Source organism: Camarhynchus parvulus, chromosome 5, assembly GCF_901933205.1.
Source record: "Camarhynchus parvulus chromosome 5, STF_HiC, whole genome shotgun sequence".
Taxonomy (NCBI): domain Eukaryota; kingdom Metazoa; phylum Chordata; class Aves; order Passeriformes; family Thraupidae; genus Camarhynchus; species Camarhynchus parvulus.
The window spans coordinates 4,373,114-4,390,862 of record NC_044575.1 but is presented as its reverse complement, the minus strand read 5'-3'; the positions used below and the strand labels follow the sequence as shown (position 1 = coordinate 4,390,862).

At 39.8% G+C, this 17,749-nt stretch overlaps 1 protein-coding gene across 1 annotated transcript in view; it reads right to left on the bottom strand.

Moving 5' to 3' along the window:
• Positions 1–17,749, bottom strand: part of NELL1 (neural EGFL like 1) — a 303,342-nt gene that overhangs the window by 262,689 nt on the left and 22,904 nt on the right. Inside the window, 2 exon segments of the mRNA XM_030948530.1 lie at positions 276–446; positions 14,444–14,594. Of these exon segments, the coding sequence (XP_030804390.1) occupies positions 276–446; positions 14,444–14,594 (322 nt within the window).

The following is a 17,749-nucleotide window of genomic DNA, read 5'->3' as shown; positions in this document are numbered from 1 at the left end:
ACACCCATCCATCACACTTAAATGCAATCACTGGCAAACATAACTGCTCAGCTACTGCCTAAACTACAGAGATGCATTTAATACTCCCCCATCAGCAATCAACCTTTTCCACATTTGTTCATAATCACAATGAATTGTTCCACTTTAATACTTTGTTTTCCTTCTCTTATCCCACGGCAGTTTAGCATGCTTCTAGAATGAGACATTTTCCAATTTGATTCCCAAGCAGAGATTACTTTTCAAAGAAATCCAGATGACAGAAAGTGTTTGCTTACCTGTTGCAGTCCACGTGGAGCAGGAGGTGGGAGGCACTAAGGGACACAGCAATCCTGTGCCACTGCCCATCTGCCAGGCGGTAGGGGAACACCTCTGTCCTCATCTTCCCGTGAAACCTGTAGTGGTACCTGATCTCATCCCGCAGGCCACTGCTCTCCAGCTCAAAATAGCTGCATTGAAAACAAGGAGAATCAGTTCCACTTTTGGGATATGCCCTCTGAAAGAGACTGTCGCTTTCTTCTGAACTGGTAAGACTTCTTTAAACAAATACCACAATCTAAAGAGGTTATTCAGCATGGATTAGCTACTAATTATTTTTTTTTTAAAAGAGCAGAGAGACAAGGCTATACATTCAGAGCATACAAAACCAGCAATACTAATTACTGAAAACAGCTCCAAGTACCACTTGTTAGCCAAGGAAACTGAAGTCCTCTTTTCACCCATAGAAAAGTACAAGAAACCAGCCTTATTCTTTTCACCAAAATATTTTGTATGACTGCAGGCTTTGTAAGAAATTGAAAAATAAAGAATAGTACATATATCACTACCACAAACAAATAAAAAGCCATTAAGGTAAGAAACCACCAGGTAACCATTAAATTTGTATTTACTACTTGCAAATCCAGTTAAAAAACCACAACTGCTTATTTTTAGGACTCCCCTACATGCAATTGTGCTTAACTCATTTTCTGACTTTTATTGTTACTGCCGTGATCCTTCAGCTTTACAAGGAAAGGACGAAACCTGTTGGCTGGGTTAGGTGTCTCCACGTTTGGCATAAACCATCCAACAATCAAAACCTTCACACAGCTGTCAGACTCACAGGAGGGCTAATGAAGTGGGCTTATTAATTGGCTTCACAGGGGTGTGAGGGGAGGCAGTTCTTTCTCCAGGATGAATTTATACACTGACAGTATAAATAGTGAAGTCTTCTCTTGGACCTCACCAAGTATTTGCATCATATCAGATCTTTTTCCTGCCAAAAGGAAGCTGTGTCTATAGAAGCAGGTGATGCAGACCTCCCTTCACGGTAGAAATAGCTTTACAAGAAAGTGAAGATGTCAGATTGTCCAGATCTGCCCCATCTGCTTCCACAAGGTTTTGTTTTTCCCTGTTGACCAACACCAATTTAACATGGCATTTGAGAGATGGGTGCTGATTGGGGGTTGGATGGGAAAAATTACAGTAATGAAATCCACTTCCAAAAAATAAATGTAACACAAACCAATAAATATTGGAGTGCCAATTTTCATTTTCCCATAAGCCTTTCACACTGCTTGGCCCTACCAGCCTGTGTGCACAAGCATTACATGGGGGCTGTGCACTTCTTCAAGATTAGATCTTAGCAGTGAAGCTGAGGGTTTCCAGCATAACTGGAAAACACAGTTTCTTGGGAGGAAACTTAGGTGATAAAACACATGTGCAAGACATCACAACAGGCTGGGAAGGGGAACACAAAGACAGTAAGTCTTCACCAAATGTGAAATTCAAGCCCTTCTCCATCCTTCCAATGCCTTGTCATCATATTTTTTATGCACCATAAAAGCATTATTGGGTCACATGAATCAAAGGCTCGAGTGACAAAGTAAAACACACAAGGAGGTAAAGGCAAAACCAGTGCTGAATAAAAACACAGCAGGCATAGGTACAAACAAAATGCATGCAGCACAGAGTGGAAAAAAAGGCTGGTGTGGTGAAAGAATGGTACAAGGAGAGCAGAAGAGGAGGGGTTTTCTAAATAGTAAAGCGGAATGTTGATTAACTACAGCCAACACCCATTAAAATACCTAAATTACATTCACACGAAATCTGGGGAAGATTTATTATTTCGATGCTCAGTAAGAACACAGCCAATATCCAGAAGATGCTGCTGCTGGTGTTCCCAAGCAAAAAAAGCACTACAGGAAAAGTGCTGTCAGTGATGTCATACTTAAACATTTTGTAATTTCCATCTGCTGTCACAGCACCAAAGGAAGTGAGACAGGAAACTGAAAAAAATTAAAATGAGGGAGAAGTACATAACATTCACACACAAAGTATTTGTATATACTATATACATACAGATATATGATTGATCACAGAGGCTTAAGAGCCCAAAAACAAGACAATCTCCTGTTGCAGGAAGCAAAATGCTTCCTGAGGTCATTCCTCATAATCTCCAATAGCCACAGAGCTGATCACTCACCACACAATGATTTCTTTGTTAACGTAAAGGAAACAGGCCTGGAAAGGTCAGTCAGATACTGCACTTAATCACATCTGTGCTCTCTTATTTGTACAGCACAGGGAGTTGCAAAGCTTCTCCCACCTGACAAGCTTTAGTGTCAATAGTTACCTCAGGACTGAGAACAGCTTGTTGCTTAGGAATCGAGCTTGTTGTCAGCCTCCTGACTAATTTATATAGAACAGAACAGATTACTTAAAATTTCATGTAATAGCTAGTGCTAACATTTTTATATATGTGCACCTAATGCTGGAAGTGCCACGGGACTGTATTAAACACCATGTTTTAGCTGTTCAGTGGCAGGGAAAGGAGGGTGACAGCAGACAAATTCTGCACCTATTCTTCACCACCCTTCAACAAGTGCAAATCACAAACAGTTACACTCAGAGAGACATCAGTGAACAGCAGCCAACATAATCCCAACAGCAGAAACTACTGGGTTACCCCAGCACATCTCTCTCTCTCTGGTATTTAAAAAACTAAACACATGTAAACCAACACTCTTGTGCTGATTTTTTTTTTTTTTAAAGATGCAGAAATTCACACTGAGACCTTGATTACACAAACACTTCACGATGTTCTGGGTACAGAAGTTGTCTTTTCTCTACCAGAACAGAAGTCGTGTGCAAACAGATTTCTCTTTTCTTTCCTCCTTCCCATAGACTCTGGGGGAAAGAAGCCTCTTCCAAAGCAATGGCACAAAGGCCACCATTCACAGTGCACCTGCTCGGCTTCAGAGCTCTAATCTGCAAAGCGGGGAATGGAAGACAAATGAGGGGAAAAACAAACTCAGGCAAGTAATCATCGACCAGTGAGAAAATAATTAGTAAACACAGAGGAAATAAATGGATTTTTTTTTATCGCTATCTCATCTTCAAATGCCACTGTACATTTTTTTTATCCACGATAAAACAACAAGTAAAAATGGGGAGGGGGGAAAATTAATAGAAGGTACCATACAAGAGACAGGAAAATTGACTGATCTCTACCAGGTGTTCTGAAGGTACTTTCCAGTATTTTGTCAGGAACGACCAGAAAACAGAGGAACTGAATGAATCAGGGTTCCTGAAAAGATTGCAACATCTGGGACCATCTGAATACATGTATCATGATTCAGTGTGAACTTCCAATGCTGCCACGAAATCCACTCCAAAAGCCCAAGAAAGATCCCCGAGTATTGTGACAACCTCTGATTGTGCATCACACCTGCACGCAGCCTGTGTCAGCCTGCCCTACAGGGAGGGCCCTGCCACCCTCCCCCAGACCTTTTTCAGGGAAGAAAGGTGGGAGGCACTAATCTCCTTGTCAACTTCTTAGTACTGAGTGATGGTTTCTTGTTTTATTTGTTATTTCTCAGCAACAATTTATACTTTCGTATATTTTAAATAAGGCGTGATCAGAAGTTAACATGTATTTTGACAGATGAAGTTCTCAGAACACATGTATTAAGAAAGCTTGATTTTTATGGAACAGCAATACAATTTGACCTTGGCTGAAATTCTCCCACTAGTAGAATTTCCCTGTTTGCTGAGCATGTAAATTACTGCTGGCTTCTTTCATACAATTATAGAATTCAAATGCTTTTTATAGGTCTATCTGCAATCTCTCATTCAAACCCCAATGTATAAGAGAAAAACATTACTAAATTCAGACTGATTTTATGCACATCAAAAAAAGTTGGCATATTTTAAGGTCATGCAACGTGCTTTCTGCGAAGGACAGTATTATTCCACAATTGATTCAAGATACTTTACAATTCTTTCTGACAGTTTTTGCAACCCCTACATACCTCACACAAAAATATTGTTTGGACAGGATAAAGCTTGACACAGGTATGTTTAATGACATTTTTTTTCTTCCCCCTTTCTTTTAGTCACCACCACAGTGACTAAACCATACATTTTGACTGCTCACTTCACTTCCAGATCAGGAGAGAAAGGTATACTTTCAGCAGGAAACACCTGCTGTGGATGTAATGACCAAAAAATATGGAAAAGTCACTATCAACATAAAATAAGAACATGTACAACACATGAAGCAGAAAAGGCAAAGTATTTCTATAAGGTGAATTGGCTTAATCCACCATCTGCATTAAAGAAACATATTCACTTATTCACCATCTCAACCCACAGAAGAGATCTTATCCTGTGGCAAACACCAGCACGTTTCATTCAGAGATTTTACTGCTGTCAGATTATGCAAGTGGCCAAAGGAAGGACAGCCCACAGACTGTGGATCCCAAGACAGGGCCCCAACAAGAACTGTGGAATTGGTGTGCTCCAGAACACCCTCAGGGTACACAGCACTTTATTTCCTGATCTTCACCAACCCAATACCTATCACCAAGCACTAAAATATCCCACAATGAAGACAGCAGCACAATTGGGTAAGCAGATTAAATGCTCCTGTAAGAGCTCCAGGAACTAATGCAGAACCACTTTTTGCATTCAATTCTGGCAACCTTCCTCCTTATCACATTCAAACATAAATAAAGCAGAGTTATCACTCTGACTTTACAACTTCCATCATCCTTGATCAAGTGCCAAATGAAGCCCCACAGCCTCTTTCAAGGAGCAGCACCAGCGCTTAGAGCAGATGCTCTTACAGCTACTGAACAGATGTCCCAGGGCAAAGCAGCAGGCACAGATGGCAGCCCTGCAAATATGTACAAACTTGGGGTTGCCATCTAGTCAAAACACTGTGCATCTGCTCACCATTGTATGGGAGAAGGTCACAAAGCCACAGGGGTTCAAGGATGGAAGCCCCATCCACCTCGCACGTGCTGCAGCCACACTACAATGTGGAGCCTCCCGAATGCTGGGGGAAAAAATCACTGCCATAAAATCAGACTGTTACTGCACAGAAACTTCTGGAAAATATCTGTGTCTCTGGCCAAGGCACAGTTTTTAATTTTTTTCAATAACAATCCAAATTCAGGAAAAGTCCAGAGATCAGTCATTTTGATGTCATCAGCTATAAATTGTAAATTCAGCAAGCCTCTGAAGAAAATCAGTATATTTGGACTTGTTTGTGCACATAACTTTTTCATTTCACAATAGCATTGTGCTATTTCATGATAAAAATGGCTTCAGGCAAGACTGTGCTTTAACATCTTTGTAGAAACACTTCTTGATGTATTTAGAGGCAGGCAAAAAATCTGCATCCATTATCACAGAGATCTCAGGATTTTCCATCTACAGGGATTCTGTGATGAATCACAGGCCATTTCTCCTTTGGCCATTGGCTCCTTACCACCAAGTGAGCCTGTGTGCACAGTGGGACACACTGTGGTGGGTGTGCCAAGTGGCTCAGCCTGGACAGAGACATCAAATAACTGAGATTTTTGTTTTAGCAGCCCTGAGTGCAAAGCAAACCAGGCCAGGAGCAGGCACTGGGCTCTGTGCTGCAGAGAAGCTGGCAGGCATCTGCCCAAGGCACTGCCCCTGTTTGTCACAGACATCTTTTTATGAAAATCCTTTCTTTAGGATTTTTTCCTCCTGAGAAGCTGAGAGGCCTCAGGAACAAAATGTAAACAATGATTTTCTGCTGCTGTGGAATGCAACAGGTGCATCTGTGATTGGTCTCATGTGGTTGTTTCTAATAAATGGCCAATCACACTCAGCTGGCTCAGAGAGTCTAGGATAGCTGCCTTCGTTATCATTCTTTCTATTCTTAGCTTAGCTAGCCTTCTGAGATGAAACCTTTTCTTCTATTCTTTTAGTATAGTTTTAATGTAATAAATATCATAAAATAATAAATCAAGCCTTCTGAAATATGGAGCCTGATCTCTGTCTCTTCCCTCAACATAAGACCCCTGTGAACACCGTCACACCTGCTGGTGATGAAGCCATGGTGAGAAAAAGCAGTGCCTCTGAAAGAAAAGATCCATTCTCCTCAAAGGAAAGGAAACACTCACTTTTCAGCTGTCACCACAACTCTGTGTGGATGCAAAGCCAGAACAAGTTACACCTGCCAAAGCAAATATTTCAAATATTTCAGTCGCTTCCACGGGCGCTGTTCCTGTACCCTGGTTACTATAAAGTGACAGGGCACGATCCCAAGCTCTGAAGCATTCAGCATTGTGAAACACTGGATTTTGAAGAAATGCTCTTAACAGGCTCAAGCACACAGATCTACTCCTCTTGAGGAACACATCTGGTGCAGTGAGAGTCTCCTGTGCCACCACTGCCACAGTGGCCCTGGATGGTGAGACAGGGAAGCTTCCCTTGAGACATAAACTTTACAGAATTTAGGGATTTTATAGGAGCTGAGGTTTTAATTAGAGATAAGCTTTATGGGAGTTAATCAAAATAAATGGGTAGGCCTTGATGAAGTTAAGAGTTAGTGGTTAACTAATAATTGACTGCTTGTCAACATCATGTTTGGTTAGCTGGGTTTATCATGAAGAATATAGAAACTGATCAATAGCTTGTAGGAACTGAAGACAATTGAGGCCTTCTCTGTTCTGAAACCAACTGAAGATGGGAATGGGAGTTCTACCAATGGGTTCATTTGTCATATTTGCATTGAAAAGTTGGAAAGGTCAGAACAAGGAAGACTTCATTTACTTCCTCATTTTGGGACCCTTCCCCATGAAAGGGACCACCGACCCATTTCAAGGAACAAACTATGCATGCTTAATGGCTTTTGAACTAATTACCATACGAAGCAGGGAATGGGATGTACCAAAGTCATGAATATGTATTTGTATTTTGGGTATTCAATACTTGTATAGCTAAAAGGACTCTGTAATCACCTGTAAATTGTGGTGTGTATTTGGGAGCTATCCCGCTATAAACACACACTTTCTAACTTTAAACTCTTAGAGAGTCTTTGTCCATCACAGCTGGGTATCGGTACTAGATCAATATCCATATTTTTAATAAATCACCCTAACATCCATACCTACAAACCATTCTACTTTTTACAGCTGGTTTGAATAAAGACAGACCCAGAGGCTGCATAGCAAAACCATACATGGCAAATGAAGCCTTAAAGAGTCACTGCTCGGGCAGAGATTGCACACTGATATCACCAAAGTCAGGCTGGCACCAGGCACCACAAAAGGTGTCATGAATAGAAGCATTACCTGTGACAAAGAAATTGGTTGCTAAAAATCAGATTAACTTTCTACGAAGGGAAACACCAAAGCCAAATCCCATATATTGCATCACCTACTCCATTCCAAAAGTATCCCTTCTATGCAGGAAAAACCAATATAGCCAAAATTTAATACTAAACAATTTCAAATCTCTCAAGTAAAATCCTGAAAGTGCAACATCACCATGCTACTGGCTACCTAAATAAGGTTCGTCCAAACATTTCTATCCTTTCATTTCAAGCAAAAGGAACTAAACCCAGTCAATTAAATTATTTTTCTATTCAGACCACTCTCAGGACAAGAGTAATTGTGTTCTACCAGCTTAGCTTGAAACATTTAACAATAAAAACTCCCACACTGACACCTTCTATTAGTACAGAATATTTATTAACATTTTGTCTTTTGTTCTACCCATCTTATACATGGCAGCTGGGCATGCAAGCTGCAAGGCATAAAGCATTTATGATGTGTTTGTGTACCTGCAACTAGGCAGAGGTCATCCTAATATAAATTTACTTTCCTCTTTGATCGTATAAAGAAAAAAAAGTAAAAAAGTAACCCCAACATCTGCCTGCCAGGTAAAAGACAGCTGGAGTCAGAGCTGGTACAAAGCAGCTACACATTTCCATGGCACGTGTTGTGAGGATTGACCTTCAGCATTTTTGTTTTCATTTCATATGTCTAAAAATCTACCTTCACTATGGCTGCAACCTGCCTACTGTCTGAAAAGAAAAGCCTGGTTTCTCTCCTAGTCCTAATAAACCAAGTAGGAAGTTCCACACTGCACCGAAAAATAGAGCAGCATGTCAGCAGGCTTCAGAGCTAGCCCAGCCAGCAGGACAGAAAAGAGTCTGGCTGGGGTAAGCAAAAGTTATGACTCCTTAAATGTATCTCATAAAAAAACCAAGAGAAATTTTTTTTAACTAATGAGGTCTGTCACCTGAGTAAAACTACTCAGTTGAAAAGTATTTGAAAACAAATTACCCTAATTGGGGTGTCTTTAGAAGAAAGGTTCTTCCCTCTCATCTCTGAAATTCAGCAGCTCTTCAGTGATTTCTTACATTATGACAAATGCCACACATTGCAAAACATGGAATTTGTCAAAATCATCTTAGGTCTGGACTGGTCAGTATTCTTTAGACACTTTAAGCTGGCTTTTTAAGACTTTTCTAATTAGCAAGAAAGGACACAATCAGTGGAACAATTACCGTCCCTTAGTGAAGAGCAGGCTAGAACTAATAAACTATAAGGATGTAATAAATCAGTATGTCCTTGTATGCCTATTTATACATTGCCAACTTGGCAAAAAACTCAAGCTCCATGCATCCCTTAGCTGAGCTATCTCCACTATAACATTAAAAAATCACACCCAGAGGTCAAAAAGCCACCTGCCCAGGTGAAGACCCTTCCCTCAGGCATGCCCAGAAGTTAGCTGAGATTACAAAACTTGCATGGAAACTACTAACCAGTAGTAACTACTAACCAGTACCAGGGCCGTACTTGGAAAGTTACCAAATCTGGACTTCTGAGCACAAATAACAGTGTGGGAAGTCCTGTTGGTGCCCTTGGTTTGTGTGCAACCACTGAGTGCCCAGGCTCGTGCAGATCTGAAATAAATAATTGATGTCTCTCTCAAGTGTGTAATTATTGACTTGTTGCACGCTGGGTAACAGACAACAAACACATTTCTCCTGGATTCTCTGGGGGGAAAAAAAAAAGAAAATCTTTTCCTTTGCCCTCTCTCAAGGTCCAGTCCATGATGCCCTCAGTCCCAGGGGGCCTTCACCTTCCCTGCCCCACTGCCACGAGCTCTGGCAGCTTTCCACAGCCAGCAACCATCAGGGCAGGCACTGCCACCCCCTCCCTTTCTGGAGACAGTGCCTGGAGCAAAGAGAGCACTCAGGCATCGTTTAAAAACTGCAAAAAAACTGCAAATAAAAACTGCAAATAAAACCCAAAAAACCAGGCATGTCACCAGACCACCGCCAACCACGCAAAGGAACATTAATGACATGTTGCAGACATCTAAATATCTTATTAACCAGGGAGTTAACATTCCAAACCAGCAGCCCAAACTCAGCAGACAGTTTTCAGAAAGTTGCATTTAGTGTAAGTTTGAGACATTCTGGTTCTTTGCCTGTATCAGAGGGTCATAAAACAATCAAACAGAGTAACTCAGCATGTTGGAGGAGGCTCCTGGGGGACCCACACATCCTGCTCCTGGCTGACCATAACATTTCTGCACTGTCCAAATTCCGGTTTTAAGAGTTTCAAACTGTCAGCCGTTCTCCTCCAATTGCCAGCATGGTCCAATGGATGTGTTTCAACAGCTGGCTATGAGCAGCATGTTAATGCTTCAGAGAGACAACAATTGTCAGCCTAGTGTACATAAAACACCTGCTCTCAGCAGGAAGCCACAGGATGGAAGGTAACTCCTCCAGTAGTAACTCCTCTCTCACAATGCTTAAATCAGTGGAAGATTTATATAACAGTTCTTCTTCACTTTACCCTTTCAGGTACTTGAACCCCAAGAAAAGAAGCAGGTGAGCCCAATTCTATTTGCATTTGCATCTCTGAAGACCTTCTGAGAAGGAAAACATGTAAATGCCTCACATATTTCACACCAACTCATTCAGAGGGTTGGAAGTAAGGCTCAGTCTTCAGCTGTTCTCTTTACAGCTTTCCAGTTTAGCAACTCCACATATAAATATTCATAAAGATGTGCCCTTTACCCTAAAAGAAAAAGGTTAATGGATACATCTGCAGAGCTTTTCCTTCCCTTTCTGAATCCTGGGCATCTTGGAATCCAATACGCATATACCCATCTTGCAGAGAATAATCTAAAACATAGCAGGGAGTAAATCCAATTTTTCAGGTTTACTACTAGGGTCAGAAGTCATTTGCAGAGGCTTCTCTTCATCAGCGAGGTTTCAGTGAATAATTTAACTATCTTATTACTCCTTTGTGTTTTTAATTAAACATATAATGGCCTGGTAGCCTTCCAGCTGTTATTTGTGAACATACAGCTTTCTACCTGCTGCTCAACAGCCTCAAGAGGCATCCATGGTGTCATCTGGGGAAAGTATCCAACGGGAGTCTCATGCCTATTTCACCTCCCCACCCAAAACTGACCCGCAAGGAATGGAAGTCTCACTAAGAGCCTGACACATTTGCAGACTCCTCCTGAATATTTATATCAACACAGCTTGCTGCTACATAGTGAAAGGGCAGATTTTGGACTCAGTAAATCCATTTCACTATAGCAGTACATCAGCTTACAGGTTTCCAGATATTCGGCATGGTATCAAGTTTCTAAAGTTCAGGTCCTAGACACAGGTTACAAGCATATTAAAAAAAAAAAAAAAAAAGAAAAGAAAAATTTAGGAAAAAAAAGTTTTTAATCCTTCCTGTAACAAAATCTTCGAAACAATCATCTTATGACTCAGTCCTGTGTTCTGTCATGGTGAGATCTCCCATTATGAAACACTCTTCAGAAAGAATGACATATGGGACCCTGAACATCCTTGACGTATTTCTCCAGATGCTGATCTTGGTCAATGGTGGAGAAGAACCATCAACATATCTCAAACTCAGAGATTAAACAGCTGAAAGGCAATGCTGACTCCATCTAATTTATGCTCTTGGGCTCTGGACCATGCAAGGCCAGAGCAGCTAAGGAGCAGGCAGACACAGCTTCAGCTGAAACTCTATTAAATCACTGTTGAAATGAGGAATTCATTGTGGGTGGCATTTTAAATATCTTGATGGCCTTTTCTAAGCATTCTGGTGGTCTAAAGAGTCAAAGGTTGTGAGCAAAATAGCTCACAAAGCTCATCTGGGAAGAACTGGCTAGCAGAATTTGCTGATCAAAACAGTTTCCACCTTCTGCACCCCCAAGTAACCTGTCTGTCCATTCTATATTTTTTTTATTACCTCTAATTTAGGAAAGAAAACATAATCCTCAGATTTACCACTTTATTCCACATAACTATACACACAGACTGCACAAACTATCAGACTCTCCAATTAGAATTTCTCTGCATTAATTAAGATTTCGATTTTCCAAGATCTACTGTAATACATTTGAAGCATGAAAACAAAGTCTTTATCATCATTAAACTGATTCAACAAAATGTTAACGAAGATGCATTGTTATCATTGTCCTGTCCATCAAATGATGACAGAAATTAACAGCAACTCTCTAATTGCTACAAAATATCCATTTAGAATAACAAAATAGTATATCTAAATTACTGACTTCAAGAAAAGATGTATTAATCTTATTTTATTATCTTCAGTTTAAGAGCTCCATTCTACTGGAAAATAAAAGCCTGCTAAAACTTAGTAGAGAAATGAAATTTAAACCAGGCACTCTATGCCTTACTACTTTAGGACAATCATCTCCACTACATCAAAAAACAGAATAAATACACACACCTTTTCATTGCTAGGAATAACACTTATTTCTCATCTATTAATTCTGTGTACAACAAAAAAAGTCATTTCCCATAGAGATATGAACTCCACAGCTAACAGAGCTTCTTTTTGTCACTTGCTGCTGAAGGCTTGAACTTTTAATTTGGCCACTTTTGGTATGTTGGTAAGTTTAAAAAAGCAAGCCTTTAACTACAATATCTCCTATTTTGCACAAAGAAAAGAAATTGAGAAGAGTTCTTGGGTTTTCCATAGTCAAAAACTATACTGGTTAGGGAAGCATTGCACCCTTATACTTGTTCCCACACATCTTGCTCCTGATGAAATAAAGATACTCTTTATTGTCCTCTTTGCAGTGTCTGTTTTCATGGACATGGGGAAAATTGAAAAAGATTGATCAAAAAAAAATTGATGTCATCAAGAACAGAACCATGATATTATCAGAAGCTTAGCAGGAGCAACAATTAATGAAAGGCTTGCCCTGTGACATGTGTCTGCACCCACTTCCGTTCCCATGCAAAGCTACAGAGTGAGTGGAGCTGTTAGAGAAACATCAAAAATTATCAATCTAATGTAAGCATGGTGCTCTTCAGTAGTGCCCCAAATCTTTGTTCTCTGTTTCTCATCCGTGTGAAAAAATACTTTCTCCATTGTCGTCCACTTCATTGATTTCTGTCATCACAGATCTGGGGTCTGAAAGCAGGATCCTTACCAAGGTCTGAGCAGCAACCTGACAAACAAACAATGGCTTTAAGGGATAAACAGTGAGTCCAAAAAAGGATAGCCACAGTAAATCCACCTGAAGTAACAGCAGTCAGGAGCAGCACCAGACGTGCCTGTTCTGACTCCTGCATGGAATTACAGAGACTGAAACTTCCTGTTACTACACAGAGCTACAAAGGTTCAACTGAGACTAGCAGGCAATCCTTCAACTCTATGTATTTTTAAGCAGATGTCATAATTTTAAATATTATAGATAACCTCAGTGCCAGAGAGGACAACAGCAGTGTATTTTGTTCAACCAAGATTACTCCTGCAGAGCACATCTCCCTACGAGCCTCTGCCTGTCAAGATAGAGGACTCAAGGAGCTGCATTCAGTAGATGCCATATCTAAAAATCCATGTGCCTTGCATTGTATAATCACCGCTGCCTGTCTAGTTTGACCTTGGATTTTTGCTAAGTGCAGGCATGTGATAGCATTTTTCTGTTCCATGGCTGTCCTCAATGTCCTCTTTCTCAAATAAATAATAAACAAACTCTTAACATGGCAAACTGATCCTGTTAACCATGACTTCAAATGGCCTGAAAAAGCTTGGAGAAATTGAAAAGTAATGCAAAACGAATGAGAGAGTAAGAGAAGGAGAACAGGAAGAGATGGAGGGAGGGATCCCTCTCTAAAGTAAAACAATATTCTTCTAGACTGAGACAGTGGCCTCAAAATTGTAAAAAGGAATAAAGTGAAAGAAAGAGCAATAAGAAAGTAGTGGTGACAGAAAAGTACAACGAAGTCCTCCTCTCAACTGGGGAGCCTTGTCTGGACATCTCTGCTGTTGCACTAGCAAAAGCCACCACTGACAATTTGGTCATGATGAAGTCACTGCCTTCTCCTTCTTACACTTTCTCCACAAAAGGCCAACTGGGGTAACAATTGAGTATCAAGTACCTGATTAAGACAAATATCAGTGGGACTTTTTTTAACAGAAGTGCTGCAGAATAACTGGTACTAGATTTGAAATGGGAGCAACCAAAGAATGGCCCATTACTTAAATTACAACAGAGAAGACCAGCAACAGTCTTTTATGTGTCAGACCAGACATAAAAGTCCTTCAAGACCTAAGAAATTACCAAAAAAGCATTCACACAGTTACAAATAGCAGACTATAAGAGACATACATGAAATAGGAATATAATGTATTTATGTTGGGAAGAAAAGATACACAGTATTGCATGGAAGCACAAGTAACTTAATTGTTTAATAGCTTAGTTACTGCCTCTCAAAGAAAATGTATTCTTTTATAATGTAATAAAACATAGTGAAGCAAGAAAAGTGCAAGTTTAACTTTTATGAAAAAGCAAACTCCTAAAGCACATATAATAAACTAGTCAGGAAAATTGCATTACAAGGTCTGTAACTTCTAAAGTGCATTGCATCTACACTACATTGGCTTTGATCTTTCTGTTTAAGTTATTTTACAGATTGGGATACATAAATAATGAATTCCTCCCATAACAACAACAAAAAAAAGAACTAGAAAAAAGTAGCAAATTGCAAACTGTTTAGAAAGGCTCTAACTTGCACGTTAGATTTTACATCTACCATTTCAACACATTGTCTGAACAGACCACTGAGCATTCAGAATCTTTTATGTTGCTGCTGCTGCAAGAGAGAGAAACAAATTGCTCTCACCTGTGCTCCAACTCTCGGATGGACAATATAACTCCAGAAGTCGATGCCTTTTGTTGCAGAGTGGCCAGAAAGGTGAACTCACTTCTATTCTGGAAGAGCTGGATTAACTTCTCACTCACGTGGGGTGCTGCGTGGATTTCTCTTTCTGTATCTAAGAATTTTATTTTTAAAAGGAAAAAAAAAAAAAAAGGGAAATAACAGTCTAGTAAAAATGCTAAGTCAGAAAGATTCAGATAACATTTTTCATTTTCACACCAATATGTTTCATTTTGAGAGTCATCCGCCATGGTGCACCACTGCATTTTTTCAATGGAAAAACCCAAATGCCATCTCTGTCAGCATGTCCACTTGTCAATTTGACAAGTTCACAAGTGGTCAGCTACTGATTTTCTGATGGATTTTTTGACGGGATGCTGAGCCATTTGTGTCTGTTGCGAGCAGATTAAGTTGCTGTAAATAAGGTGTGCTGCACTCAGATAAACAGGCCCCTAAATTCAGAGATCTCAGGCACTGCCTCTCCCAACACAATTCAGCAAGCTCCAATTTCAGTTTTCACCAGTGACTCTGTTACCACCTCTCCCTCGTACATCACAGGAAATCTGTCCTTGCACAGTGTAAGGCAGAGATGTATTATTGCTAATAATGCTATATGGCTGTGCTCCTGCCTGAGAAATAAATACAAGACACGCTTGCAATCCACGGCTGTTTCAGGGATTTCTCACTTTAAACAAGCAAAGTATGACAGTTCATACAATATTTATTAAACTACAGCCTGACCAGGCAGATGCAGAAACATTCCAGCCTCACTAGTCCTGACCATGGCCAAGCAGCATCACACCTTCTCACAGCTGATCTTCTAAGATTCAAATGCATCATCCCCCACCACATTCATTTTTAACTCATCCTTTTATTCACTACACATCATCATTACAAAAGACAATTAATGACAAAGCAAAGAAATCATGGCATTTCACCTTCCCGCCCACTGCCATGTCTCTCATGCAGGGCTTTTTTCACATTTTTGCAAGACCTGAGCCACTTGCAGTTCCTGGATGTCATAACCAACTAGAAACCCAGTGTGCTTGCTTTCCAAAGGTTTTATTGTGAAGCCAAAAATGCTGGCACAAAGTCTCAGCTGGTAGAAAACCAGAGAAACTCCAGTGAATGCTGAGAATCCAGCCCAGCATGCATGATGTAACACACAAAGGAGTGATGAAAATTACAATTCAGAATTTCACTGTAGAAGGGGAAAAAAAAAAATCCCCAACACTTTAAAAAGGCCCCATTGTGTCATTAAATGAGGCTTAGCAGACAGAGAGGAGAGAGACTGGCTTGGAAAACAACCTAAAGCCTCAAACACACCACTACTGAGGGAATGCCATGGACTGAAACCAAACTCCAAGGAAAAACTACTCAAGCATGTTTGGTAATTGGGTGTCTCCATTTGTCCTGTGCAGCCTAAAGCCCTCCAAAGGAGCTTGCAGACCCAGACTTGAACTCTGAAAGGCTCACTGGTGAAAAGTACCAGTTAGACATCCAAAATCACCAGGCATCATTTAAAAATCTTTGCCAGGGGCTCGAATTCCCCTGATAAATAAATATATAGTGCCCACTTTACAGCAACAAACTATTTGTTTGTCCAGTGCCACTTTTACCAGAGCAGAGGATAAAGCTTCCAGGAGCAGAAACCATCTCCACTGCCATCCTATAGTGGAATAGAAGAAAAAACAACCCAGCACAGAAGACCAGATTTTGTCTTTATCTATTAGCTTTTTCTATCTGCATCATTATCTTCACCTAGCAGGTGTTATTACTGGTCATAAATATCATGCAGTTTCTTTTTAAAAAGCTGATACAAGAGATACAAAACTATGTCTCCCACAGACCCATAAATTCACCAATATCCAGTTTGCTATCTACAGAAACAGACAACACACTGGGAGCGTGTTCCAAGGCACAAGTAAGACTCAGAGGTAAAATGTCCAAGACCTGACAGATTAAGATTATTATCATTTTCTGAATGTTAAAAACCTTCATATCTTACTCTTTTTTTTTCTTAAAGGTGTTACAGTTACCAGAAATAAAATATGATTTAACAAAGCTTTCAAAAATTCTTTCACATGAAAGAATCTGCCTTTCACAGGCAGTGCTGTCAGTGGAACATATATGTTTAAACTTCAGTCAAGCCTTGCAAAGTACAACAGTTTCTCATTATAGGAAGGCCCACATCCCACCACCCATCCATCAAACTTTATACAAAAATATAGGGCTCCTTGCTCAGAATCATCCATGGTTCATCAGTGCACTGACTATTTCAGTTAGAAATACGCTTTGAAATATTTTGCTCTTCTCTACCACCTCTTCATAGGTAAGAGTATACCAAAACCACATGAAACACTGATATTCATTATCTGCTGATTAAAATCAGTGAGATGCACAGTTCTGAAATTCCAGAGCGTTGGGTCGAAACCACTGGGTAACAAATAGCATTTACAAAGTGCTTGCAACACTGTGCCAGTGTAATTGGTGCAAAGGGAGTAACACAACCAGGCTTTTAGAAAATTAACACACATCTAAGTATAGTGTGGGGGTATATATATTATATATATATATATTTATATATATAATATACATATATATTTTATACCTATATAATTTTTTTATATATATATACATATATATATGTATACACACACACACATATATATACATATATACACATACATATATATATATATATATATATATATATATATATATATATATGTATATATGTGGAGCTGAGCACAGCCTGGGCTTGCAGCTGGAACCCCAGGGCTGGGAAGGGGAGGTTTTGAGGCCAGCACTGCATGGCCCAGCTCCTGTGACATGGCACAGCCATCTGCCCTCACACACAGCATCCCCAGGAACACTGGGTTTGTGCTCTGCTTGATTTCTGCAGAAAACCCCATACAAATGAGCTGGGAGTACAACCCATTTAGAATAAGAGCCTTCTGTTTTCAGATAGATTTTCACACTTCAAAATAAAAAAAAAAAAGATAGAAAAAAAATTGAGAATATATACACCCCCTCACCACAGGTGCCTGAAAGGTAAAATACTTTTTATGCTCTCTATAAAAATAACTGTCTGCTTGTAATGAAATGTCATATTTCCTACATAATATAGAACAATATAGGTTTATACAGCAATCTTCAGTGAAACATTGCTTCATGCTTGAATGATAATGCAATCTCAGCAAAATAAATAAACAAACACAGATACGACTTTCATATGCCCTTCTATGTGATTATATTTTCTTAATTTGA